The sequence below is a fragment of the Corvus moneduloides genome, chromosome 8 (assembly GCF_009650955.1).
Source record: "Corvus moneduloides isolate bCorMon1 chromosome 8, bCorMon1.pri, whole genome shotgun sequence".
NCBI classification, from domain to species: Eukaryota; Metazoa; Chordata; class Aves; order Passeriformes; family Corvidae; genus Corvus; species Corvus moneduloides.
In genome coordinates this window covers 33181329-33200812 of record NC_045483.1, presented here as the reverse complement: position 1 = coordinate 33200812, position 19484 = coordinate 33181329, and the positions used below count along the sequence as shown (strand labels likewise).

Sequence of the window (19484 nt, the reverse complement as noted above, 5' to 3'; positions counted from 1 at the left end):
GGCACGGGCCGTGTGGACCCCTCTCCTCATTTCTGCTTCTGCTTCTTCTCTGCCTGGAGGTAGGTGACCAAGGTATAGGGAGGTGATGCTCCTTTCCTGCCTCCCCACTGTCCTCCTCCAGCTGCCCTGTCTCACCCTGCCCTGTCTTCTCTTACCTGTCTGACTGACTTACCTTTGCTTTCTTTTCTGGCTCTCAGCCTGCCAGGTTTGTCTCTGTGTCTGTGCTCATTTCTCTCTCCGTGCCACCTGTCATCTCCCTCCATCTCACCCATCTCCATTGGCAGAGATGGCCTCTGTTGCGGGCCAGGGGCTGCTCAGCCTTGGCAGACTGGACCCAAGCACCCTCACTGGGGGAGCAAGGCAGGCACTCTGGGGTAGGTGGTGGGCTCCTTTGGGGAAGGAGGGCCAGGAGCTCTCTGCATCTCTTTTGGAAGCAGAAAGCTGATCCAGGAAAGAAAAAGGCCCTTGTTGGAAAGTATACAGGACAAGGTTATTAGAGATGCTGAGCTCAGGTGGATGGGGTTGTGCAAGGGAACAGCAACAGCAGCTTCCAGACCCCTCTTGGATGCACAACTGGAACCCTTACCCAGCTGAGGCTGTGTGGAACAGGCAGGAAGGCAGGAGATGGAGAGCGGGGGGAGAACAGTTGTTTCTTCCTGTAGCTCTCGAGTGTTTTCCTCAGTCAGCCTTTGGAGAGGCAGGAGAACAAGCATGGCACAGGGTGCAGCAGTTGGCTGGTACACACGGCCCTGCCCAGGGTCCTCGAAGGGGGCGGCCTGTGACATCCGTATTTTGGGGTTCACAGGAGCTGTGAAGATCAAAACTCCCCTCAACCGTGAACTAGTGGCCACCTACGAGGTCACCATCTCTGTCCATGACAATGCCAGCGAAGTCATCGACCGCTCAGTCAGCGTGCCCAACGGTAAGGGTAGGCTCTGCCCAGGCAGTGTGGGGACAGGGACTGGCACAGCCCTTCCCAGGCACCACTGCAGCTTCTGGATAATCAGCAGCTCTCCCACGTTCCTCTCCATCCTGACCAGCAGCATTTCCAGTGGGACCAGTCCTGGACCAGCTCCCATCAGGTTCAGGTTCTCCCCTGAGCTTTAGAGAATGTCCCAGACATCCCAGGGCTACAGTGTGTGTGAAAAGGGCTGTGTGCCCATAACCTTACACTCATTTCTTCATTACCATTCCTATCATATCTTGCCACCCTGCTATGGGTAAATTCAGGCTCCTGTGTGAGAAGACACACAAAGAACAGGAGTAGGTGTCCCACAGCGGCATAGGGACACCCGTAGCATGCTCCAGGCATAGTGGCTTTGGGGAATATTGCAATTTTTTGTGATGAAGTAGCACCAGTTGGCTCTCCTGGAGTTTCACAATTGTGTCTTTACAGCCCTCCTTCTTCCCAACCTTCCTTCTCATCTGTCACTTGTTCTCCTTCTCTTCTCTCCCCCTGTGGTCTCTACCATGGCCACAGCCAAGCTGACAGTCAACGTCTTGGACGTCAATGACAACACACCCCGCTTCCGCCCCTTCGGGGTCACCTATTTCACTGAGAGGATCCTGGAGGGAGCCACGCAGGGCACCACACTCATCTCCATCTCAGCGGTGGACCCAGACAAAGGTGCCAATGGGCAGATCACCTATGAGCTGCTGAACCTCTCTCCAGAAGGTTACGCCTGTCTGGAAGACCCATCGGCAGGTTGGTGGCCTGGGGAGGTGGGTATCTGGGGCAGGTTGGTGACCTGGGGCAGGTTTCTCATTTCAGGGTCTGCCATCCTCTAGGGAAGGTTGTGGCCAACAGGACAGTGGACTATGAGGAGGTGCAGTGGCTGAACTTCACCATCCGAGCCTCCGACAATGGCTCTCCCCGCAGATCGGCTGAGATCCCCGTGTACCTCCAGATCGTGGACATCAATGACAACAACCCTGTTTTCAGTCAACCATCCTACCAGGTGAACTGGGCTGTTAAATACACTCTCTCTGTGGGGCTGGGCAGTACCTGCCTGGTGAGGACAGGCACAGAGCTGGGGGTTCTCCAGGGACACCTTCTCTTCCCTCTGCCTGTGCTTGAACCATTTGAAGGTAGTCAACCCTGCCATGCGCTCTGTGCCAGAACCTTATTGGGGGTCTGGCTGTGCCCAGCCCTGGGTGCCACCCTGTGCCCTTGGTTACTGCCCACTGAAACAGCACAGGATGAACCAGTCCTGCTTGCTCCCTTTGTTGCAGAAAGCTGTCTTTGAGGATGTGCCATTGGGTACGGTCATCGTGAGGGTCATGGCCACCGATGCAGATTCCGGGCAGTTTGCTCTCATCCAGTACAGCCTGAGCGATGGAGAGGGCAAGTTTGGTATAAATCCCAACACGGTAAGGAGCCAACCGAGGCTGGAACAGAGCAGGGAAAGAGAGGGGAGGCTGAAATGGTCCCAGATTGTGCCTTGCTCCCACACCTCACCTTCTGCCCCTTCTTGAGTACCAGCTCTTCCAGACGAGGTCCACCTGAAGGTCTCTGTGTGCTGCAGGGTGACATCTACATCCTGTCAGCCCTGGACCGGGAAAAGAAGGATCGCTACACACTGACAGCCGTGGCCAGGGACAACCCTGGGGATGTCTCCAGCAACCATCGGGAGAACTCGGTGCAGGTAGGGCTCTCCTCCTCCCACCACCCCTTGTGTGCTGGTCACCAGCAAGAAGGTGTTAAAGCTCCACCTTTCCTCCCCAGTGGCTGGACTGGGGGGCAATTAGGCAGAAGGAAGAGCAGATGATGCCAGGAGCTGTGGGGTGAATGGTGCAGGGTACTTTGTGCCACAGGGACAGCACGTCAGCAGGAGGAGCAGGGAAGGGTGATGCTATTGTCTGCAAGTGCTGTGGCATCAATGGGTGCCCCAGCCACGGCGGCCCCCATTGTTGGAGGCAGGAATTCAGCTGGTGGAGCTGAAACAAATAGCAGGAAGTTGCTCCAGCAACAGAGCTGAAGGTCACAGCAGGGGTGAAGCCCCAGGGCCTGCCCAGCCTTCCCCAGCCCCACACCACCCAGCTGGCTGTGCTTTGTCGAAGGTGCTGATCACAGTCCTGGACATCAACGATGTAAGGCCCCAGTTCAGCAAGAGCCAGTTCAGCACCAGCGTCTATGAGAATGAGCCAGCGGGGACGTCAGTGATCACCATGAGTGCCACCGACCTGGACGAAGGGGACAATGGCGTGGTGACCTACAGCATCGAGGGTCCTGGAGCAGGTAGGTGCTGGGGGCAGGGGGCTCTTCCCCAGGGAGGAAGGTTATGAAGAGGGAGGAGTAGGCAGGCACCAAGCCTACAGCCCATCTCAGGCGGCTGGTTTCGGCTCCTGGGAGCAATACTGAAAGCGTGGAGCTTTTGCTATTGCTCTGCAGTTCCCAGTTCCTCATGGGGTGTTAGGACTTTGCCTGACTTCATCCTGAAGCCCAGCCTTGGCTTATGCTCTTGTCTTCCCCACCCCAGCAGGACTTTCTATGTACACCGGTGTGTCTTGCAGCAAGCTCACTGCCTGCTTTAGGTGAAGGCTTTGAAGGGCAAAGGTGTGGATGGGTAGTGATAGTGCCTGAAATCCAGTATATCTGCACATGGAGAAATCATGGAAATCAGGCAAAAGCCAGCATATAGAGGGGAATGGCAGAACATTCATTTTCCTGAGACACATGGACTCCTCTGGCTCCACTATGCCAGCCTGGGCAGGAGTGAAACACAGACAGGGGTAACCAGGGAGTAGAGCCCAGAGACAAGGATGTGGCAGTGGGCTGGGATGGCATGAAAACCCTGAGACCATCCACACTCCTGGCCTCAGGCACCAGCTCCACTCTATCACCCTTGACAGGGATTTCCCACCAGTGAGGGGTGCACTTCAGCTGGTATACTCATTTTTAATTATAATTTATCTGGCGCAAAGTGTCCTGAGCCAGAGATGTGGGTGTTTTTTTCTGTCCCCAGAGGCTTTCAAGATCAATAAAGACTCCGGGCTTGTCACATCCCGGCGGCGCCTGCAGTCCTATGAGAGGTTCAACCTGACTGTGGTGGCCACAGACAAGGGGCATCCCCCTCTTTGGGGGACCACCATGCTTCACATCGAGGTCATCGACATCAATGACAACCGCCCCGTCTTCATCCGCCCACCCAATGGCACTATCCTGCACATCAAGGAGGTAAATCCCTTGGGAGCAAGCAGGGTCATGGCACGTTGAAAGTGTATTCAGGAGCACTCCTGCCTATCAGCAGCAAAATCCAAACTCCATCTCCACTGGGGATGGAACAAGGCCTTGATTTAGCATTTGGCAAGGTTTGGTTCATGGGGCTGGACACTCAAAAACAGCTTCTCTCCATACATGCGAGCAGGGTGGTGGGGCAGATTTGGGGAACAGAAACCCCAGCAGCACTCAGAGTTAGTAAACAATCCATGTGTGGTGCGTGCAGAGCATGTTTATAAACATGGGCTGGAAATGCTGACATTTAAGATGTTTCCTCTTTCTGGGAAGCCAGGCTTGATTCAGCCAGTCCCCAGCCACCAGGCCAAAGGGAATCATGGCTCAATGTTGCCAGCCCCATGTTGGGTTTGGGTAGTGGGAGCTTGCTGACCTCCAAACCCAAGGGATTTTGGACCAAGGGGTCTGGAGGGGCAGGGGGAGCAGGGGTTTGCATGCAGTGCCAAGGCTGAAGGGCTGTGTGTGTGCAAGCAGGAGATCCCCCTGCGGTCCAACGTCTACGAGGTCTATGCCACAGACAAAGACGAGGGTCTCAACGGAGTGGTGCTCTACAACCTGCTGAAAACTGGGGCAGGGAACAAGGACTGGGAGTATTTCAGCATCGATTCTGTCAGTGGGCTGATCCAGACGGCCATGCGGCTGGACCGGGAGAAGCAGGCAGTGTACAACGTGAGCTGGGCAGGGGGCCGGGGCAGGCCTTGAGGCTGTGGGTCCAGCATGGGGCTGGTGGGATGCAAGTGATGTGGTGAGGATGGGGTCGGCTGACACAGTTGTGGAGGTACCACACCTTAGCAGGAACTGGGTGGTTATCAAGTGTTATAGGGGGGTTGCATCCTGGTAAGCCAACACCCAATTCCCTGTTAAATCCCCCCAAAATCGTCCACCATCCAGCTGTCCTCTCTGTCCCTGCCTCAGTGATGTCTCCCAGTGTGTGTGGTTTTGCCCAGGACAGCCCTTTTGCCTCTCTCCCCAGCTGATCATCGTGGCCTGTGACCAGGGCCAGCCACCCTACGAGACCATGCAGCCCCTGCAGGTAGCACTCGATGACATCGATGACAATGAACCCATCTTCCTCAGGCCACCTGTAAGGCACCAGAGTGAAGGGGGTGGGATGCAGGGGATGCAGGGATGGGTATGCCAGCGAGCACGTGTGATGGAGCATGCAGCCCTGGGCATCACCATGGTGGGCAGCACCATGGGATCTGTCTGCTTTTATTTAAAGCAACCTCAGTGCTCCTAACATTCCTTTCTCTGGGGTCTCTGGCAGAGGGATAGTCCCCAGTACCAGGCACTCTCTGTCCCCGAGCACTCGCGGCCAGGCACTGTGGTGGGGAATGTCACTGGTGCAGTGGACGCGGATGAGGGCTCCAACGCCATTGTCTACTACTTCATAGCAGGTGGGTGTGGAGATGGCAGCTCTGTGTCCCTCCACACACCCCTCACCCGGGATTTTCTTCATCTCCTCACTGCCCCTCTGCCCTTCTCAATGGGCAAGGTGGCATTTCGGAAGTGCCAAGCCCAAAGGGGCCTAACTGGGGACCCCCTTCTGCACCCAGCTGGGAACCAGGAGAGCAATTTTCAGCTGAGCCGAGAGGGGAAGCTGAAGGTCTTGCGGGACCTGGACCGGGAGAAGGAGCCGTACCACTCAATCATTGTAAAAGCATCCAGCCAGAGGAACTGGTCCCCTCCCCGGAACCAGCAGGCGGGGAGAGCCCAGTTCTGGGACCTCAGTGGGGACCTGACACTTCAGGAGGTGCGGATCTTCCTGGATGACATCAATGACCAGTCCCCCCAGTTCACCAAGTCGGAGTACACAGCGGGTAAGGGGTGCCAGGGGCTGGGGGGGCACCAGGAGACAGAGATACTTCCAGGAAAATCCAGCAGGATGATGGGGCAGCGAGAGCCAGCCTCGCCCCAGGTCCCTTTCCCATCTCTCCCTCAAAGGGGTTGCCACTGATGCCAAGGTGGGGTCGGAGCTGATCAGAGTGGTCGCAGTGGATGCCGATGTGGGCAATAACAGCCTGGTCCTGTACAACATCCTGGGCATTCGCTACATCAAGCAGCACTCCAACGACTCCGAGGAGGTGGCCAACATCTTCAGCATCGGTGAGTGCCCAGCCTGCTGCCGGGAGCATGGCGTCTTGGGCAGAGATACGGCCAAAGCTGTCCCCATGGCTGGGGTCACTAATCCCAGGCATGTGACCATCCATTCCCCAGGAACTCTTGATGGCATCCTGCGAACCTTCGACCTCTTCACGGCCTATAACCCCGGCTACTTTGTGGTGGACATTATGGCCTCTGACCTGGTGGGCCACAACGACACGGCCATTGTGGGGATTTACATCCTGCGGGATGACCAGAGGGTCAAAATCATCATCAATGAGATCCCTGACAAGGTCAGGCAGTTTGAGGAGGAGTTCATCAGCCTGCTCTCCAACATCACAGGTGCCATCGTCAACACAGATGATGTGCAGGTAACCATCCTCTTTGGACGTTGCTTTGAGGGGTAGGCAACCTTCCAGATGCTACTTGGGAAGTCTCTTTTGGGGGAATCCTGCCTGGATAACCGTAGACACTCCTGGGCTCAGAAGGTGACGAATACACTCCAGGTTGGGGTGTACTGAAGGGGTCCAGATTGGTGCTTGAGGGTCTCTTGCCACGCAAGTACACCTTGGAGCATGCTCAGGAGGAGACTCCTCTCCCACACTGGAGACCTTGCTGTCTCTCCCCAGTTCCATGTTGACAAGAAAGGCCGGGTGAACTTTGCCCAGACAGAGCTGCTGATCCATGTGGTAAACAGGGAGACCAACCGCATCCTGGATGTGGAGCGGTACGTCCCCTGGCCCCCCACCCGGCCCAGCTCCCTCGGGACCCTCAATAATGTCAAGGTGCCCAAGCAACCCTTCTCTTCCCAGGGTTATTCAGATGATAGACGAGAACAAGGAGCAGCTGAGGAATCTCTTCAGAAACTACAACGTGCTGGATGTGCAGCCTGCCATTACTGCCCGGGCACCAGATGACCTCTCAGCTCTGCAGGTATGGGTCCATCTGGGGTTGGAGGTGCTGCTCGCAGGTGGGGTGGTGTTCCTTCCCATGGGGACTGGTCAGTAACTGGCGAGATGTTCCACCCACATAACTTTGGGCATGTGCCCACCATTGGGTGCTGGCTCCATGCCCGAGGTTTCCACCACGCCTCTGTCTCTCCTAGATGGCAATCATCGTGCTGGCCGTCCTGCTCTTCCTGGCTGCCATGCTCTTCATCCTCATGAACTGGTACTATCGGACAGTGTGAGTAACTCTCTCTGCCTATCCCCTCCAAAATGCATGGTTTTAATACTGATAGTACCTCTCCCCTCCAAGCTCCCAGCCTTATTTAACACGGGGGTATACCTATGAAGGGTTATTGCAAATCTGTGTGTCCTCCTTTCCAGCATCTTCCTTATTTCCCTCCCTGAGTGGCTGTTTCTTTTGCAGGCACAAAAGGAAATTGAAAGCCATCGTGGCTGGCTCCACTGGTGAGCAGTTTGGGGTGTCCCAGCTGTGTGGGAGAGTGGGGTGCATGGAGAGCACAGAGGAGGGTCACAGGGAGACATGGGGGATATCGTGGGGTGTATATCAGAAGTGATCCTGCCCAGCAAGGTGTGGTGGTGGGAGGCTTTTCGCAGCATCAGGAGCTGCATGATCAGCCACATCCCAGCATGTTTGTCACTGCCTTTCTGGTTGCTCTTTATCCCTCCCTGATAAAGAAGTGTCACCCCATGGTTTGCTGCTCAGCCCACCAACGTGTCCCCCTGTAACTCCCATCCCTGCCTTTTGCAGGGAACAGAGGCTTCATGGACATTATGGACATGCCAAACACCAACAAGTACTCTTTTGATGGGTGAGTGCCACCCCCTGGGGTTGGAGGCTGCTCCCGAGAGAGGGATGCCTGTGTTGTGGAGCCGTGATGTCTCTCTGCTCTGCTCTGCTCTGCATGGAGCATGACTGGCCCTGGGACACGTGCTTGCTCTGAGAGCTTTCTAAGCTAAAAAATCTTGGTCTTTCTCCTGTGACTCCATCTGTGCCAATCCTGGCCAGGTTTGGGGTAAGCAGAGATGACGGGCATGTTTTGACACATATCTGGATCCAGAGCAGCCAAATTCATACCTGCACAGGGCAGGAGGAGGCAGTGCAATCTCAGCATCCAGGCTCCAGATGGCGTTAGGGATAATGCCACTCTTTGCCTGCGCTGATGGCAGTTCCTCCCCCTGGGCAGGGCCAACCCGGTGTGGCTGGACCCCTTCTGCAGGAATATGGAGCTGGCGGCACAGGCAGAGCACGAGGACGACCTGCCAGAGAACCTGAGCGAGATCACCGACCTCTGGAACAGCCCTGCCCGCACCCACGTGAGACACGGCCCCCGCCAGGACATCGTGTCCCCGCGCCTGTCACCCACAGCACCTCCTGAGCCGCTCTCTCCTCCTGCAGGGCACTTTCGGGAGAGAGCCCTCCGCCGCCAAGCCCGAGGATGACCGCTACCTGCGGGCAGCCATCCAGGAGTACGACAACATTGCCAAGCTGGGGCAGATCATGCGGGAGGGACCCATCAAGGTGAGTTTTGAGGGCAGGCATCCTCCGCCAAGGGGTCTTCTCTTACAGGTACACCTTCCAAGTTCACAGTGCCAGAGGGTGATGTCACTTCACAAAATGCCAGGACGAGGCCGGCCTCCCTCTAATCAAACCATCTCCCTTGGATAACCCACAGTCTCTCCCCCTCCACCCAGGGCACTCTCCTGAAGGTGGTCCTGGATGATTACATGCGCTTGAAAAAGCTCTTTGCCCAGCGGATGGTGCATAAGGCCACCGCCAGTCAGGGGGACCGCTCCTCAGTCTCGGAGGTAGAGGGGTGTGCATGGGCGTGGGGAGATGCTTGCCGTGCCCTCTGGGATGCAGTGTGTCTTCCTGGCCCCACAGGCTGTGGTCGCTCCCTGTGGCCACTCTTGGTCCCTCTCACACAGTGCTCCCTCCACTCTCTGCTTGGTCAAAATGAGCCAATGTTGGTTTTCCACTGGTTCCCACTGCTGTTTTTTCACTGGTTTTCCAGGCTGCTGATGCCCCACAGTGACTCTCCGTGTTTCCTCTGAGCATCAGCAGCACTTTCTCCCTTGGTCTTTCTGACCCCAGGGGAGGACATCCCTCTTTGTAGGGTGGACTCTCTTCATCAGCTCCCATTTCTGCCAAGGCTGGCCAAAGCTGTGAGGGATCATCTTTCCTTCCTTCTGCTCCTCTGATTGGAGGGTGTTGGTGCAGAAGGGCTGGTATGGGGAGAAGCGATTCCTCCTGCGGCTTTCTACCCTTCATAGGGGGCAAAACAAGGGGCAAAGGGAGCAGAGGAGAGCAGTGGGATAGGAGATGCCTTTCAACCCTTCTGCCCTCCATCTGTCTATGCCCTTATTCCCCTCCAGCCCCATCCAGCCTTCCTTCATCTTCTGTCCCTGTCTGCCTCCTGCTCCTCCACCCTCACACAACCCCAAATTCCAGCCCGGGTCCAAACTCCTCCTTGGCCACTCTGGGGGCAGCTGCAGGACCCATCACCCAGCTGGTAGCTGGTGCCTGAGCCAGGGCATCCACCCAAAAATAGAGTGATCCAGCTGGAGGTCATCTCTTGGTGATCCTCATCACCACGCTCTGAGAGTGCTTCAGAAGAGGAGAGTCCTTCCCTCCACTGGACTCCAGCATTGCAGGAGTCATGGAAGCCAGGAGCTGCTATGGCCACAGCGGTAATTCCTTACTCCATGGCTCTTTTGCAGCTGATCCAGAAGGAGCTGGAGGACGAGGAGGAGGAGCGCAGTCCCAGCCAGGGCAGCCTGCGCTTCCGACACAAGCAACCGGTGGAGCTGAAAGGTCCCGATGGCATCCACATGGTGCATGGCAGCACGGGCACGCTGCTCGCCTCCGACCTCAACAGCCTGCCCGAGGACGACCAGAAGGTGCTGGGTCGCTCGCTGGAGACTCTGACCGCCGACTGCGGGGGCTACAGCGACCACAATGCCCGCACCGAGTCGGCCAAGTCCACCCCCCTGCACAAGATGCGGGAGGTGATCATGGAGAGCCCTCTGGAGATCACCGAGTTATGACGAGCGGTGGTGCTTGCTGGTGCTCCTCTAGGCAAGCCGGGGCCGGCGGGGATGAAGCACAGACCAGGGGGGGCCATGGTGGGGGCCAGGGGCAGCCTGAGACTGGTGCTTGGCCCCCTCTTCCCCTGCAGAAGGAGTCCAGGCTACCTGGTGCAGATCACTCTGGCAGCCTTGGAGAGCTTGGCCCCGGGAGAGGGCTCTCAGGACCGGAATGCTTTTACTCACCTGTCATTTATCCATGAAACCATTAAATTTTTTTTTATTTTTCTTATTAAAAAAAAAAAAAAGTTTTTTTTTCTAAAAAAAAAAAAAGGAAAAGAAAAGCTAAATGAATATGATGAGTCCAGACTGGACGGGGGAAGGTGCAGTGAGGATGCGGATGATGTGCTGCCACAGCATCCCTGGGCACAGGCTGGGGACAAGCAGCTGTCACACCTCAACCACGGGCATGGGGACAGCCGGAGAAGCATGGGGAGAGACCGAGTCCTTTTGGCATTAACGTCACCTTTCCAGTAAGGAAAGACCCAACAAATTAAAAAGAAAAAAAAAAACAACCCAAAGACATTCCTCCATTTCACTGGCTTTACCAAAACTACTCGCGATGTTGAAAGAGACTAACAATAACTGGGGCTTCTGGATGTGGAGTGCTCGTGTGTGTCTTTTGTTGCCCTTTTCTTTCCCCTTCTCTCTTGCATTTGGGTTTGTTTGTTCGGGGGTTTGTTTCCAGTCGTAACCTTGTGGAGAGTGTTGGGCACGGTCTGTTACGGGACTCAGAAATACACTGTCTATGGCTTTGGGTAACCTGTCTGTTGTCCTTCCTCCCCGGATCCATCACACCCAAACCCCCTTCGGAAGAGAAAACTCTCTTTTAATTCATCCTTCAACCCCATCACCTTCACGAGATGCCACCCTGGGTGTTGCTGCCCCTTGGATTTTGGGGGAAGCATTAAATGTCCTCCTGGTTTGCCCGCACCCCCATTGCAGCCCGAGCACAAGGAGGAAGGACACAGCCAGCCAGGCTCACGGGAAGAGTTTATTTGTGATGGGATGCTCCCGTGCACACTCAGGACCAGGCACTGCAGGCATCCCCCTGATAGGGCGGGGGTGATGACCCAGCACCCCGCTGCCCTCACCACCACGGCTGGATCAGCACAGGACCTCCAGCAGGGAGGGGGGTGTGAAAGGAAATCCTTGCACCCAAACTCATTCATTTTCTGTTCAGGTGAGGCTGCTACCAGCCAGGAGTGGGGGGCCGGCGTTTGGGCAGCAGAACCCAGCCCAGCCCACAGGGACAGATCCACGTTGCTGGATCTGGGCCTTACGAGTGGTTCAGGGTGGGATGGAAAGATCGAGATGGTATTGGGGATGGGGGTGGGGATAGAGATGGGGACAGAGGTGGGCATGGGGATTTTGCAGTTACCCTGAGAGATGTCAGGGCTGAATCCCCAGTCCTGAAAATACTAACGAGTCCCTTAACCTGATTTGGAAATCCAAGCCCCAGGAGTGGAAGAGTAAGTGGCCGAGGGCGCTGGGGTTCCCTGCAGCTCTGCCAGCGCGATGAGGCCGGTTGGCTCCTGCCATTGCCGTCTGTGAGTGCAGGCATATCCCAAGGGAAGGGAGCCAGGATCCCGAACCAAACGGCAGAGCAAGTCCAGCCAGCGGAGGAGATGGCTCCTAGTTCCACACGTGACGCCGGCAGTGTGCGACGGCCTGCAGGAGGAACGGGGCGGGGTGGCGGTGGGACACAGGGACCCCCGGCACCCTGCCGGCCCAGGGAGGGGACACGACCGGCACTTACATTACACTCGACCGCCGTGGCCATGTTCTTGCACCAGTATTGCGGGCCCCAGACACAGGGGGCCGAGCCCAGGAGATCCTCCTTGCCTGAGTCGCAGGCTCTGATTTTCTGCATTGTGAAGGAAAAGGGTGGGAGGAGGAGGAAGAAAACCTCCATGAGCAGCCTCTGGTCACCCTGCCCCTCTCCCAGCCCCGAGGCTTGGACAAAAGATGCCCATCTTGGTCCAGGCCGCCCCAGGGACGAGGACACTTACGGTGCAGACGAAGGTGGGGTCCATCATCTGCACGAAGAGCCGCACGGCCGCCGGCTCGTACTGCAACACGAGCGCCTCGCACTGGGAGGGAGAGAGGGGGTGAGCCCGGCGGGGGTGTCGGGGGTGTCCCCGCCGGGCTGGGTGTGCCCCCCTCAGCTCACCTTGCTGGTGAGCGGCGTGGGCAGCATCGCGCAGCCCTTCTCCAGCACCTCGCCCAGCTCCTCCAGCGTCTCGTTCTTCAGCAGCTCGTTGTCGAAGTAGGTGACGACGATCTGGCAGACGTTGCAGAAGGCGCCCGCGCTCGCCGCCAGCTGCTCCAGCGAGGCAGCCCCTGGAGGACACGGGCCGTCAGCACCCAGCGATGGGGACACCCTGCTCCCCGGGGCCCCGTGCTGGGTGCCAGCTCACCGGGCTGGGCGTCCCCGCTGCGGGGGCAGCAGCGCAGCATGGTGCAGACGGCCGCGGGGTCGGTGGCCTCCAGCAGCATGATCACCACGGCTTTGCCGTAGGAGTTGACGAAGTCCTTGCACTGCCCGATGACGCTGTGGGGCAGCATGTAACACACCTTCTCGATGTCATTCACCAGTTGCTCCTGCCGGCACAAAGCAGAAGAGGGAAACGCTGGCTCCTTGCTGCCCCTTTGTCCCCTGTCCCAGCCCCCTCAGCCCCAGACTGCAGCAGTGGTCACCTCTGTCACGTTGTTCTCCAGGAGGCTCTCGACTGTCTTCACGGTGAACTGGCACACGTCACACAGTGGAGTGCTCCCCACCCTGTCCTGTCGGGACAAGGTGGTGGGATGCATGCCGAGCCCCCCCAGAGCCACCCTCATCCTATTCCACCATCACCCCCCATGTAAGGCATTCCCCCTTGGATAAATGGAGATGCTTGAGGAAATAAAATACAAAATAAGGCTCCCTCTTCACAAGATTTGGATTTTAAGGAACACAGCAGAACTGGAGGGGGGGCGGGGGGGGGCCCACTTACCCCCAGCATGCTCAGGACCTGCGTCACCTTCTCTGTGAGCAGCGTGTGGAGGGGCAGTGCCGAGGTGGAGGCGCAGAGTCCCAGCTGGCCACACAGCTCCATCGGGTCCTGGGGAGAGAAACATCCCGAATAAGGTGGGCATTGTCCCCCATGGAGGGGAATTTCAGCCCGTCAGGGCATGGGTCTCACTTACCTCAGCCTGCTACCAGTGGAGGGACCAGAAAATGGCAAGAAAAAATGAACATAAAATATAATTACAGCAGTTGCAAGCCAGAGAGAAGGGGGGAAAAACATTTAAATTTTGTAGGAATATAATGCAGTGAGTTTAACTTTAAAAAAAAGGAGCATTTGCTGATGAGGCCCCTTGGCTGTGCCATTCAGCCCCCCAGCTAGCACCCACTCTCCCCTGGCACCCCCGGGGAGCCCCCACCCTCTTACCATGTAGCGCAGCAGCTGGGCAGCCGTGTCCGTGTACTCGGCCAGGGAGCGCTTGCACTGCGGGAGGGAGACACGGCCTCAGTGCCTGACAGTGGACGCCCCCCACCTGGGCAGGCATCTGCAAAAGATGCTCCCATCGAGGAGGAGAAGAGGGCTCATGCCAGGAAGTGTTCAAGGCCAGACTGGACAGGGCTTGGAGCAACCTGGTCCAGTGGAAGGTGTCCCTGCCCATGGCAGGGGGTGGAATGACATTGTATTTAAGGCCCCTTCCAGCCCAAACCCTTGTGTGATTCCCTGCTGGCCCCCTCACCCGCTGTGCCAGGTCGGGTGTCAGGGTCTCGCACACCCGCTTGGCATGGCCCACCAGTGCCCAGGTGAAGGCAGTGTTGGCCCTCAGCTCCAGCTGCACGGCTGTCACCAGCTGCAGGCAGTGCCCACACACCTCTTCCATCTCCTGCAGGATAACAAGGGCAGGGACACATTGGTACCCCCAAAATAAAATCAAACACTGCCCCCCTCCCCCCCCCCCCCCAATACCTGCATTTGCAGGGCTGGGATTTAAATACTGGCTGCAATTTGGGGCAGCACTTTGACCAGCATCTCTCTGGTTCCCTCCTGCATCCTGGAATATCCCCCCAAACTGGTGACACCCCCAAAACCAGAAGTTATTTCAGCTCCACAGAAATTTTCGGGGCTTTCTTTAATTGTTATTAAGTAGGCGATGCTTTTAGGGGATTTTCATCCCTGAGCAGCATTAAGACACTGGCACAGGTTGCCCAGAGAAGCTGTGCCTGACCCATCCCTGGAAGTGTCCAAGGCCAGCTCGGATGGAGCTTGGGGCAACCTGGGCACATTCCCTGTCTGTGGCAGGGGTTTGGAATGAGATGATCTGTAAGGTCCCTTCCCACCCAAAGCATTCCATGATTCCATGATCAGCACCATTCCTGTCCGTGCCACAGTACCTGGGCCTCGCCGTGAGGCAGGTCCTGGGGATGGAGCAGGAGGGGCACGTTGGCCATGAAGGGGGCGATCAGGTCGGCGAAGTCCTGGGTGGGGCCTGTGGCAGCTGGTGGTGGATTCTCATACTTCAAGCTCTCCGTGGGTCTGTTCCGGGGCTGGCACAACTTGATGGTCCCACACACCACCTTTGGTTCCGACTGGGGGAGCAGAGGGGTGGGGGCTTGAGGCTGCATCTGCCCCATCACACCCACCACCTCCACCCGCCCCAGGTCATTTCCATCTCCATCACATCCTTCAGATGCTTTGTCCCAGGCTCCAGGAGCATCCTTTGCTCTGCAAGCCCCTAAGACATCCCAAACCACGGAGAAATGCAAACCCAGGGGCTTCCCCTGCATTACCAGCACTTGCTTGCCCAGCTGGACGAGCACGAGGATGCCAGTGTCCACCATCCTCTTGCACTTGACAGACCAGTCCTGGAAGGGCAGGTACTGGCATTTCTTATCCAAGAAGAGCCGCAGCTTTTCCTGGGTGACAGAGAGAGTGTTCAGGGCCTCAGTGGTGTTGGTGGGGAGGAACACCAGCCCCACATCCCCTTCCTACTGAGACCCACCTCGGTGCAGTTGTCCTGCAGGATCTTGCCCACCACAGAGACCGCCACCTGGCACAGGTGACAGGGGATCCCCTTCTGCTGAGAGAGGGGACATGTGGGGATGCTGTCACAGCACCCAGACCCACCACTTGCTCTCGAGATCCCAATCCTCCACCCCACCACGGGGCACTTGGGAACGTCCCGGGGCACCCATTGATTTTTGCCGTTTACTCTGCAGATATGTCGCTGCCTGAGGGCGCCAGATGCTGGGGTGGGCAGGCTGGGATTCTCCTGCCATCTCCATGTTCTGGGGCAGATGGGCACTTCTCCCGCAGCCCCCCGCATTCCCTGCTCCCAGCACTGTTACCCCCAGGGCCCGGTCCCACACGGTGAGCTGGCAGAGCTCCAGTGCCCCGCACTTAGCCGCGGTCGCCACGTCGCGGCACCAGTCCTCCGGCCGCTTGCCACACTCGTGGAGGGGGCTGGCCCCGGCTGTGAGAGGGGAGAGGAGACGGTCAGCCCACGAGGCACCCCAAGACACCAAACTAACCTCCCTATCTGCACCGCAGTGAGCTAGGGGTGATGCTCCTCACCCTCCCGCTGTGATTCCACCTCAGCTCCCAAAGTCGTGGGGGAGGTTGTTTCGTTTATAAATGATTTTTTAAGGCTGGCTTTGCCAGGCAGCCAGCTTTTTCAATGGGATGTCACAGGGTCAGAAGCAAAGGGAATTTGGGTCTCATCCTCAACCTCACGGCACCCTCTGACACGCTGCAGAGGCGGCTGCTTATAAAAGCAGCAATAAATCTTGCAAACCCGGGGCGCCGGCGCTCAGCCCCGCACGGCAGCCGGATAGTCACGCCACGGCTCCCGGCAACGATTGAGCAACCCCACTTTTGGTGGGGTTCTTTTGGTTTTATTTCCTCCCCACGACAGCATTTTCTCCTGACTGTAAATCCCCGGCACGGCAGCCGCGGCATGGCCCGCCCCGGCAGCGCGGTGGCGTGGCGCAAGAGCAGCGCTTTAATTGTCACCTTGGTGTGTCAGGACTCGTTTTTGCTGGGGCGAGTGTTCGTTTCCACCGGGAACTGTGCCCACCCAGGATGCGGTTGGGGAGGAGGCGGGGAGAGGACACAACCCAAGCCCTTCGCTGCCTTGCTTGGGCTGGGAGGCGCTCCGGGAATTTGGGGGTATATAGGGAGCAGCACCCGAGCAGAGGGACAGGCAGACCCTGCTGCAGACCGTCTTGCAAGAGGCGTTTCTAAGCAAACCACAACCCTCCCCGCTCCAAGCGTTTGCATCCAGCTTTTATCCCCCAGCCCTGTCTATGATTTTGCAGATAAGGAATAAAGCCAAAGGCAGAAACTGCTCCTTCCACCCAACCCTGCCCTTATCAGGTTTCTCCCCAAAAGCCGCATTCCCTGCATGCTGGATTTTGGCAACGCCTCCAGCTCATCCATGAGACGGCAGCGTGAGGTGCCCAGGGCCACCCTGGAAAGTCCCCTGAGCCGGAGGTTGTGGGGAGAGGGGTCCCAAGCCCCTCACCAGTCCCGGCTGCCCCCAAAAGCGCTGGCGCAGCTCGGAGGGTGCCGGGTCGTGTTTCAGCCCCGATTTCCCCATCGGGCTGACGGCAGCACTGGGACAGGTGAGCCGCGGGGCAGGGCGAGTCCCCCCGCTTTCCCAGGCTTCCCACACACCTCCCCAGCTGCGCGATGCCGAGCTCGCCACATCAGCTGAGAGGTATATATTTATGTTTTCAACCCTGGCCCCAGCATCAGGGCAAACAGGAATGGCAAGTCAGAAGAGACACTAAGGGGCAGCACCAAAACCAAGGAGATGGGAGACAACAACCCCACAGCATTTTTTTTTTCTGAGCCGGTCCCCCAGCATTTCTCACAGCCCTGTGTTGGAGCCCGGACCCCAGAGGGGGATCGGGGGATCTAGAAGACACGGGTGGTTTGGTCCTGAACTTTCCTGGCTCACAGAGCTCCTCAGCTCAGCGCTTGCTCCTCGCCCTGCTCAAGCTGAAACTCACGCATCAAGTGCTGGGCCAGAAGGTAATTAGGACTAATCGTAACTCCCAACAGCTGAGAGCAGGGGGAGCTTCCCCCAATGGAAACCACTGCCACGGGGCAAGCAACTGCGGCAACTGGTGTCTCGTGAGCTCTCCTACACGTTTCAAAGCCGTGCCGGAGCCACCTCATGCTGTCAGGCACACAGGCAGCAGGGTTATTAGATGATGCCATTTTTAGCAAAAGGAGCGAGGCAGGGATGCTCCCGTGCCACTATGGTCCCAGGCCAGCCACAACTGCCCTATTCCGGTCTGCCAGGCCCGGGGGATGGGGTGGGCTTTGCTCAGGGGGGATCCAGCACCGAGCTCCAGCTCTGGCAGGGCTCTGCTGGCATTCCATGGAGTCTCGGAGCGCCCCGGCCGAGCCGGCAGAGCCTGGCGAGCCGGTTGTGACGTAAACCCCGGGGGTGGCAGCGTGGGCCCCAGCGCCCCAATTCCCGGCCTGGCGCACACCCCTTGTTACAGCAAGAACCATAAATACACTCTTCCCAGCTCCCAAATCCTTCTCCAAGGCTTGCAGGGTCCCCGGTCCCGCAGCACCCCCGTGCCGTGCAGCCAAGCCCCTGCCGGCTCCCAGGGCAGGCGTCACCCCAGGCTGGACGTGCCGAGCGCAGGTGAACTTTCCTGCTCTGCCTGCTGCTGGCTGCAACACCTGGACACGTCCCCCCACCCCGGGCCACGCGTGCGCACTCACAAGTCCTCCACCACAAAGCCTGGGCAGGTCACGTCAGAGGAACCCAGTGAACCAAGCCTGGGGTAACTGGGGTGCAAGGGGGGCTCTTCACTCTTAAACATGGGGGATATCCTTACAACAGCAGGGCTCCACTTATTCTGGGGAAGATTTCCTCAAAACACAGCGATTTGGCCTCAAGGGAGGACCAGAGGTTAGAAACAGGCCTTTCCCAGCTTGTTTCCTGGGGATAGGCAGGGGCATGACTAAGGGACAGCAGCAGAGCTTTGCCTGCAGCAGGATTCGCTCACAGAGACCCAAGTCCCGATTTTGAAGAGGGCTCCTGAGGTGAGTAGAGCACATCACCCCATCACCCTTCCCAGAGCTCAGCAAGCCACAGCAGAGGCAACTTCCTGCTCCTGCATCTCCTCTGAGAACCATCAGGAAAAGGGCAGCTTCAGGTGGCAGCGTCGTCACTCTGTTGTGACAACCAAGTGGCTTCCCCAAGCTCACACGTTGGCAGCCAGGCCCCAGTACCAAGGGCAGCAGAGAGAGCAGCCCCTCTCCTGCACCACTGCAGACACCCCCAGCAACTGGCTTCCTCCTTCCATGCCCCAGCACAGCACCAGCTGTGCCTGAATCCCAGAGAAGGGAGGGAGCAAACCCCTTTTTGCCCTGAGATCACCTTTAAGGGCCTAAGTTCCAACACTCATATCCAGGTGGTAAAGCAGCCAGTGGTGCCACCTTCCCCCAAGCTCTCCTCTGCCCAACTCCAACACCAGAGGAATGAGGAAGCACATTATGGAGCATAAGACACCAAAGCTGAGAATAGTTTTGGGATTCAGCAGGGTTTTCTGGGCTCTCCACATCCTACCTACCCCCAGGCCTGGCCTTACCTCGGTAGGAGCCCAGGCACACAGAAATGATCAGCACCAAGCCACTCCATTTGCTCTCCATGCCGCTCCTAAGAGTCCTCAGTGGCTGGTTCCTCTCCTATGCTGCTCCCAGACTGAGGAATCTTGGATGGGCTGGGAGAAGCAGTGAGAACCCACACCTACGCAGGGCAATTACCACACCCCTCACTTTATGCCTTGATTATAAAATCAGCACCAGGGAGGGAGGGACCTGAGCCAGGCAGGTATTCCCAGGAGGTCAGAAGCAGCCCAGAACCTGCTGCTCAACACTAACCTGGCTGCAGAGGGCAGGCAGGGACAGGGAAAACTGTGCTGGAGCCACGTGACATCACCACGTGCCCTGCCTTTAAAAGACATTTTTATGTTTTATTTGAAATCAAGCAAGGAATGAGGACACAAGGGAAGCCACGTTAAATGCAAGTCAGCAGGGAAGGCCAGTATCAAGAAGTCCCTCTGGCCT

At 57.6% G+C, this 19484-nt stretch overlaps 2 protein-coding genes across 21 annotated transcripts in view; one reads left to right on the top strand and one right to left on the bottom strand.

Moving 5' to 3' along the window:
- CDH23 (cadherin related 23) overlaps window positions 1-11151 on the top strand; it is a 183203-nt gene extending 172052 nt beyond the window's left edge. For 11 of the 17 annotated variants that reach the window (XM_032116131.1, XM_032116132.1, XM_032116137.1 and 8 more), the window contains 21 exons: window positions 806-922; window positions 1481-1705; window positions 1789-1958; window positions 2233-2370; window positions 2526-2645; window positions 3061-3238; window positions 3966-4177; window positions 4709-4903; window positions 5208-5318; window positions 5502-5631; window positions 5791-6054; window positions 6179-6340; window positions 6452-6708; window positions 6967-7064; window positions 7150-7270; window positions 7443-7522; window positions 7709-7749; window positions 8054-8114; window positions 8490-8619; window positions 8702-8824; window positions 8998-10010. In XM_032116131.1, the coding sequence (XP_031972022.1) occupies window positions 806-922; window positions 1481-1705; window positions 1789-1958; window positions 2233-2370; window positions 2526-2645; window positions 3061-3238; window positions 3966-4177; window positions 4709-4903; window positions 5208-5318; window positions 5502-5631; window positions 5791-6054; window positions 6179-6340; window positions 6452-6708; window positions 6967-7064; window positions 7150-7270; window positions 7443-7522; window positions 7709-7749; window positions 8054-8114; window positions 8490-8619; window positions 8702-8824; window positions 8998-9357 (3293 nt within the window). In that variant the 3' untranslated portion in view covers window positions 9358-10010. The other 6 variants (XM_032116145.1, XM_032116136.1, XM_032116129.1 and 3 more) reach the window with 4 other exon arrangements.
- Window positions 11152-11364: 213 nt separating this feature from the next.
- Window positions 11365-19141, bottom strand: LOC116447217 (prosaposin-like). 4 transcript variants are annotated; one of them, XM_032116159.1, is made up of 15 exons: window positions 19007-19141; window positions 15740-15864; window positions 15394-15471; window positions 15182-15307; window positions 14786-14980; window positions 14134-14277; window positions 13824-13880; window positions 13579-13587; window positions 13386-13493; window positions 13090-13176; window positions 12810-12993; window positions 12563-12732; window positions 12402-12482; window positions 12149-12256; window positions 11365-12060 (listed from the first exon to the last, which is right to left on the bottom strand). In XM_032116159.1, the coding sequence occupies exons 1-15, from the start codon at window positions 19065-19067 to the stop codon at window positions 12025-12027; spliced, it is 1569 nt and encodes a 522-aa protein (XP_031972050.1). In that variant the 5' UTR covers window positions 19068-19141; the 3' UTR covers window positions 11365-12024. The 4 variants fall into 4 exon arrangements, with proteins under 4 accessions (XP_031972050.1, XP_031972052.1, XP_031972051.1 ...); XM_032116161.1 differs by having other exon boundaries at window positions 13579-13584; XM_032116160.1 differs by having other exon boundaries at window positions 15394-15468.
- Window positions 19142-19484: the final 343 nt, after the last annotated feature.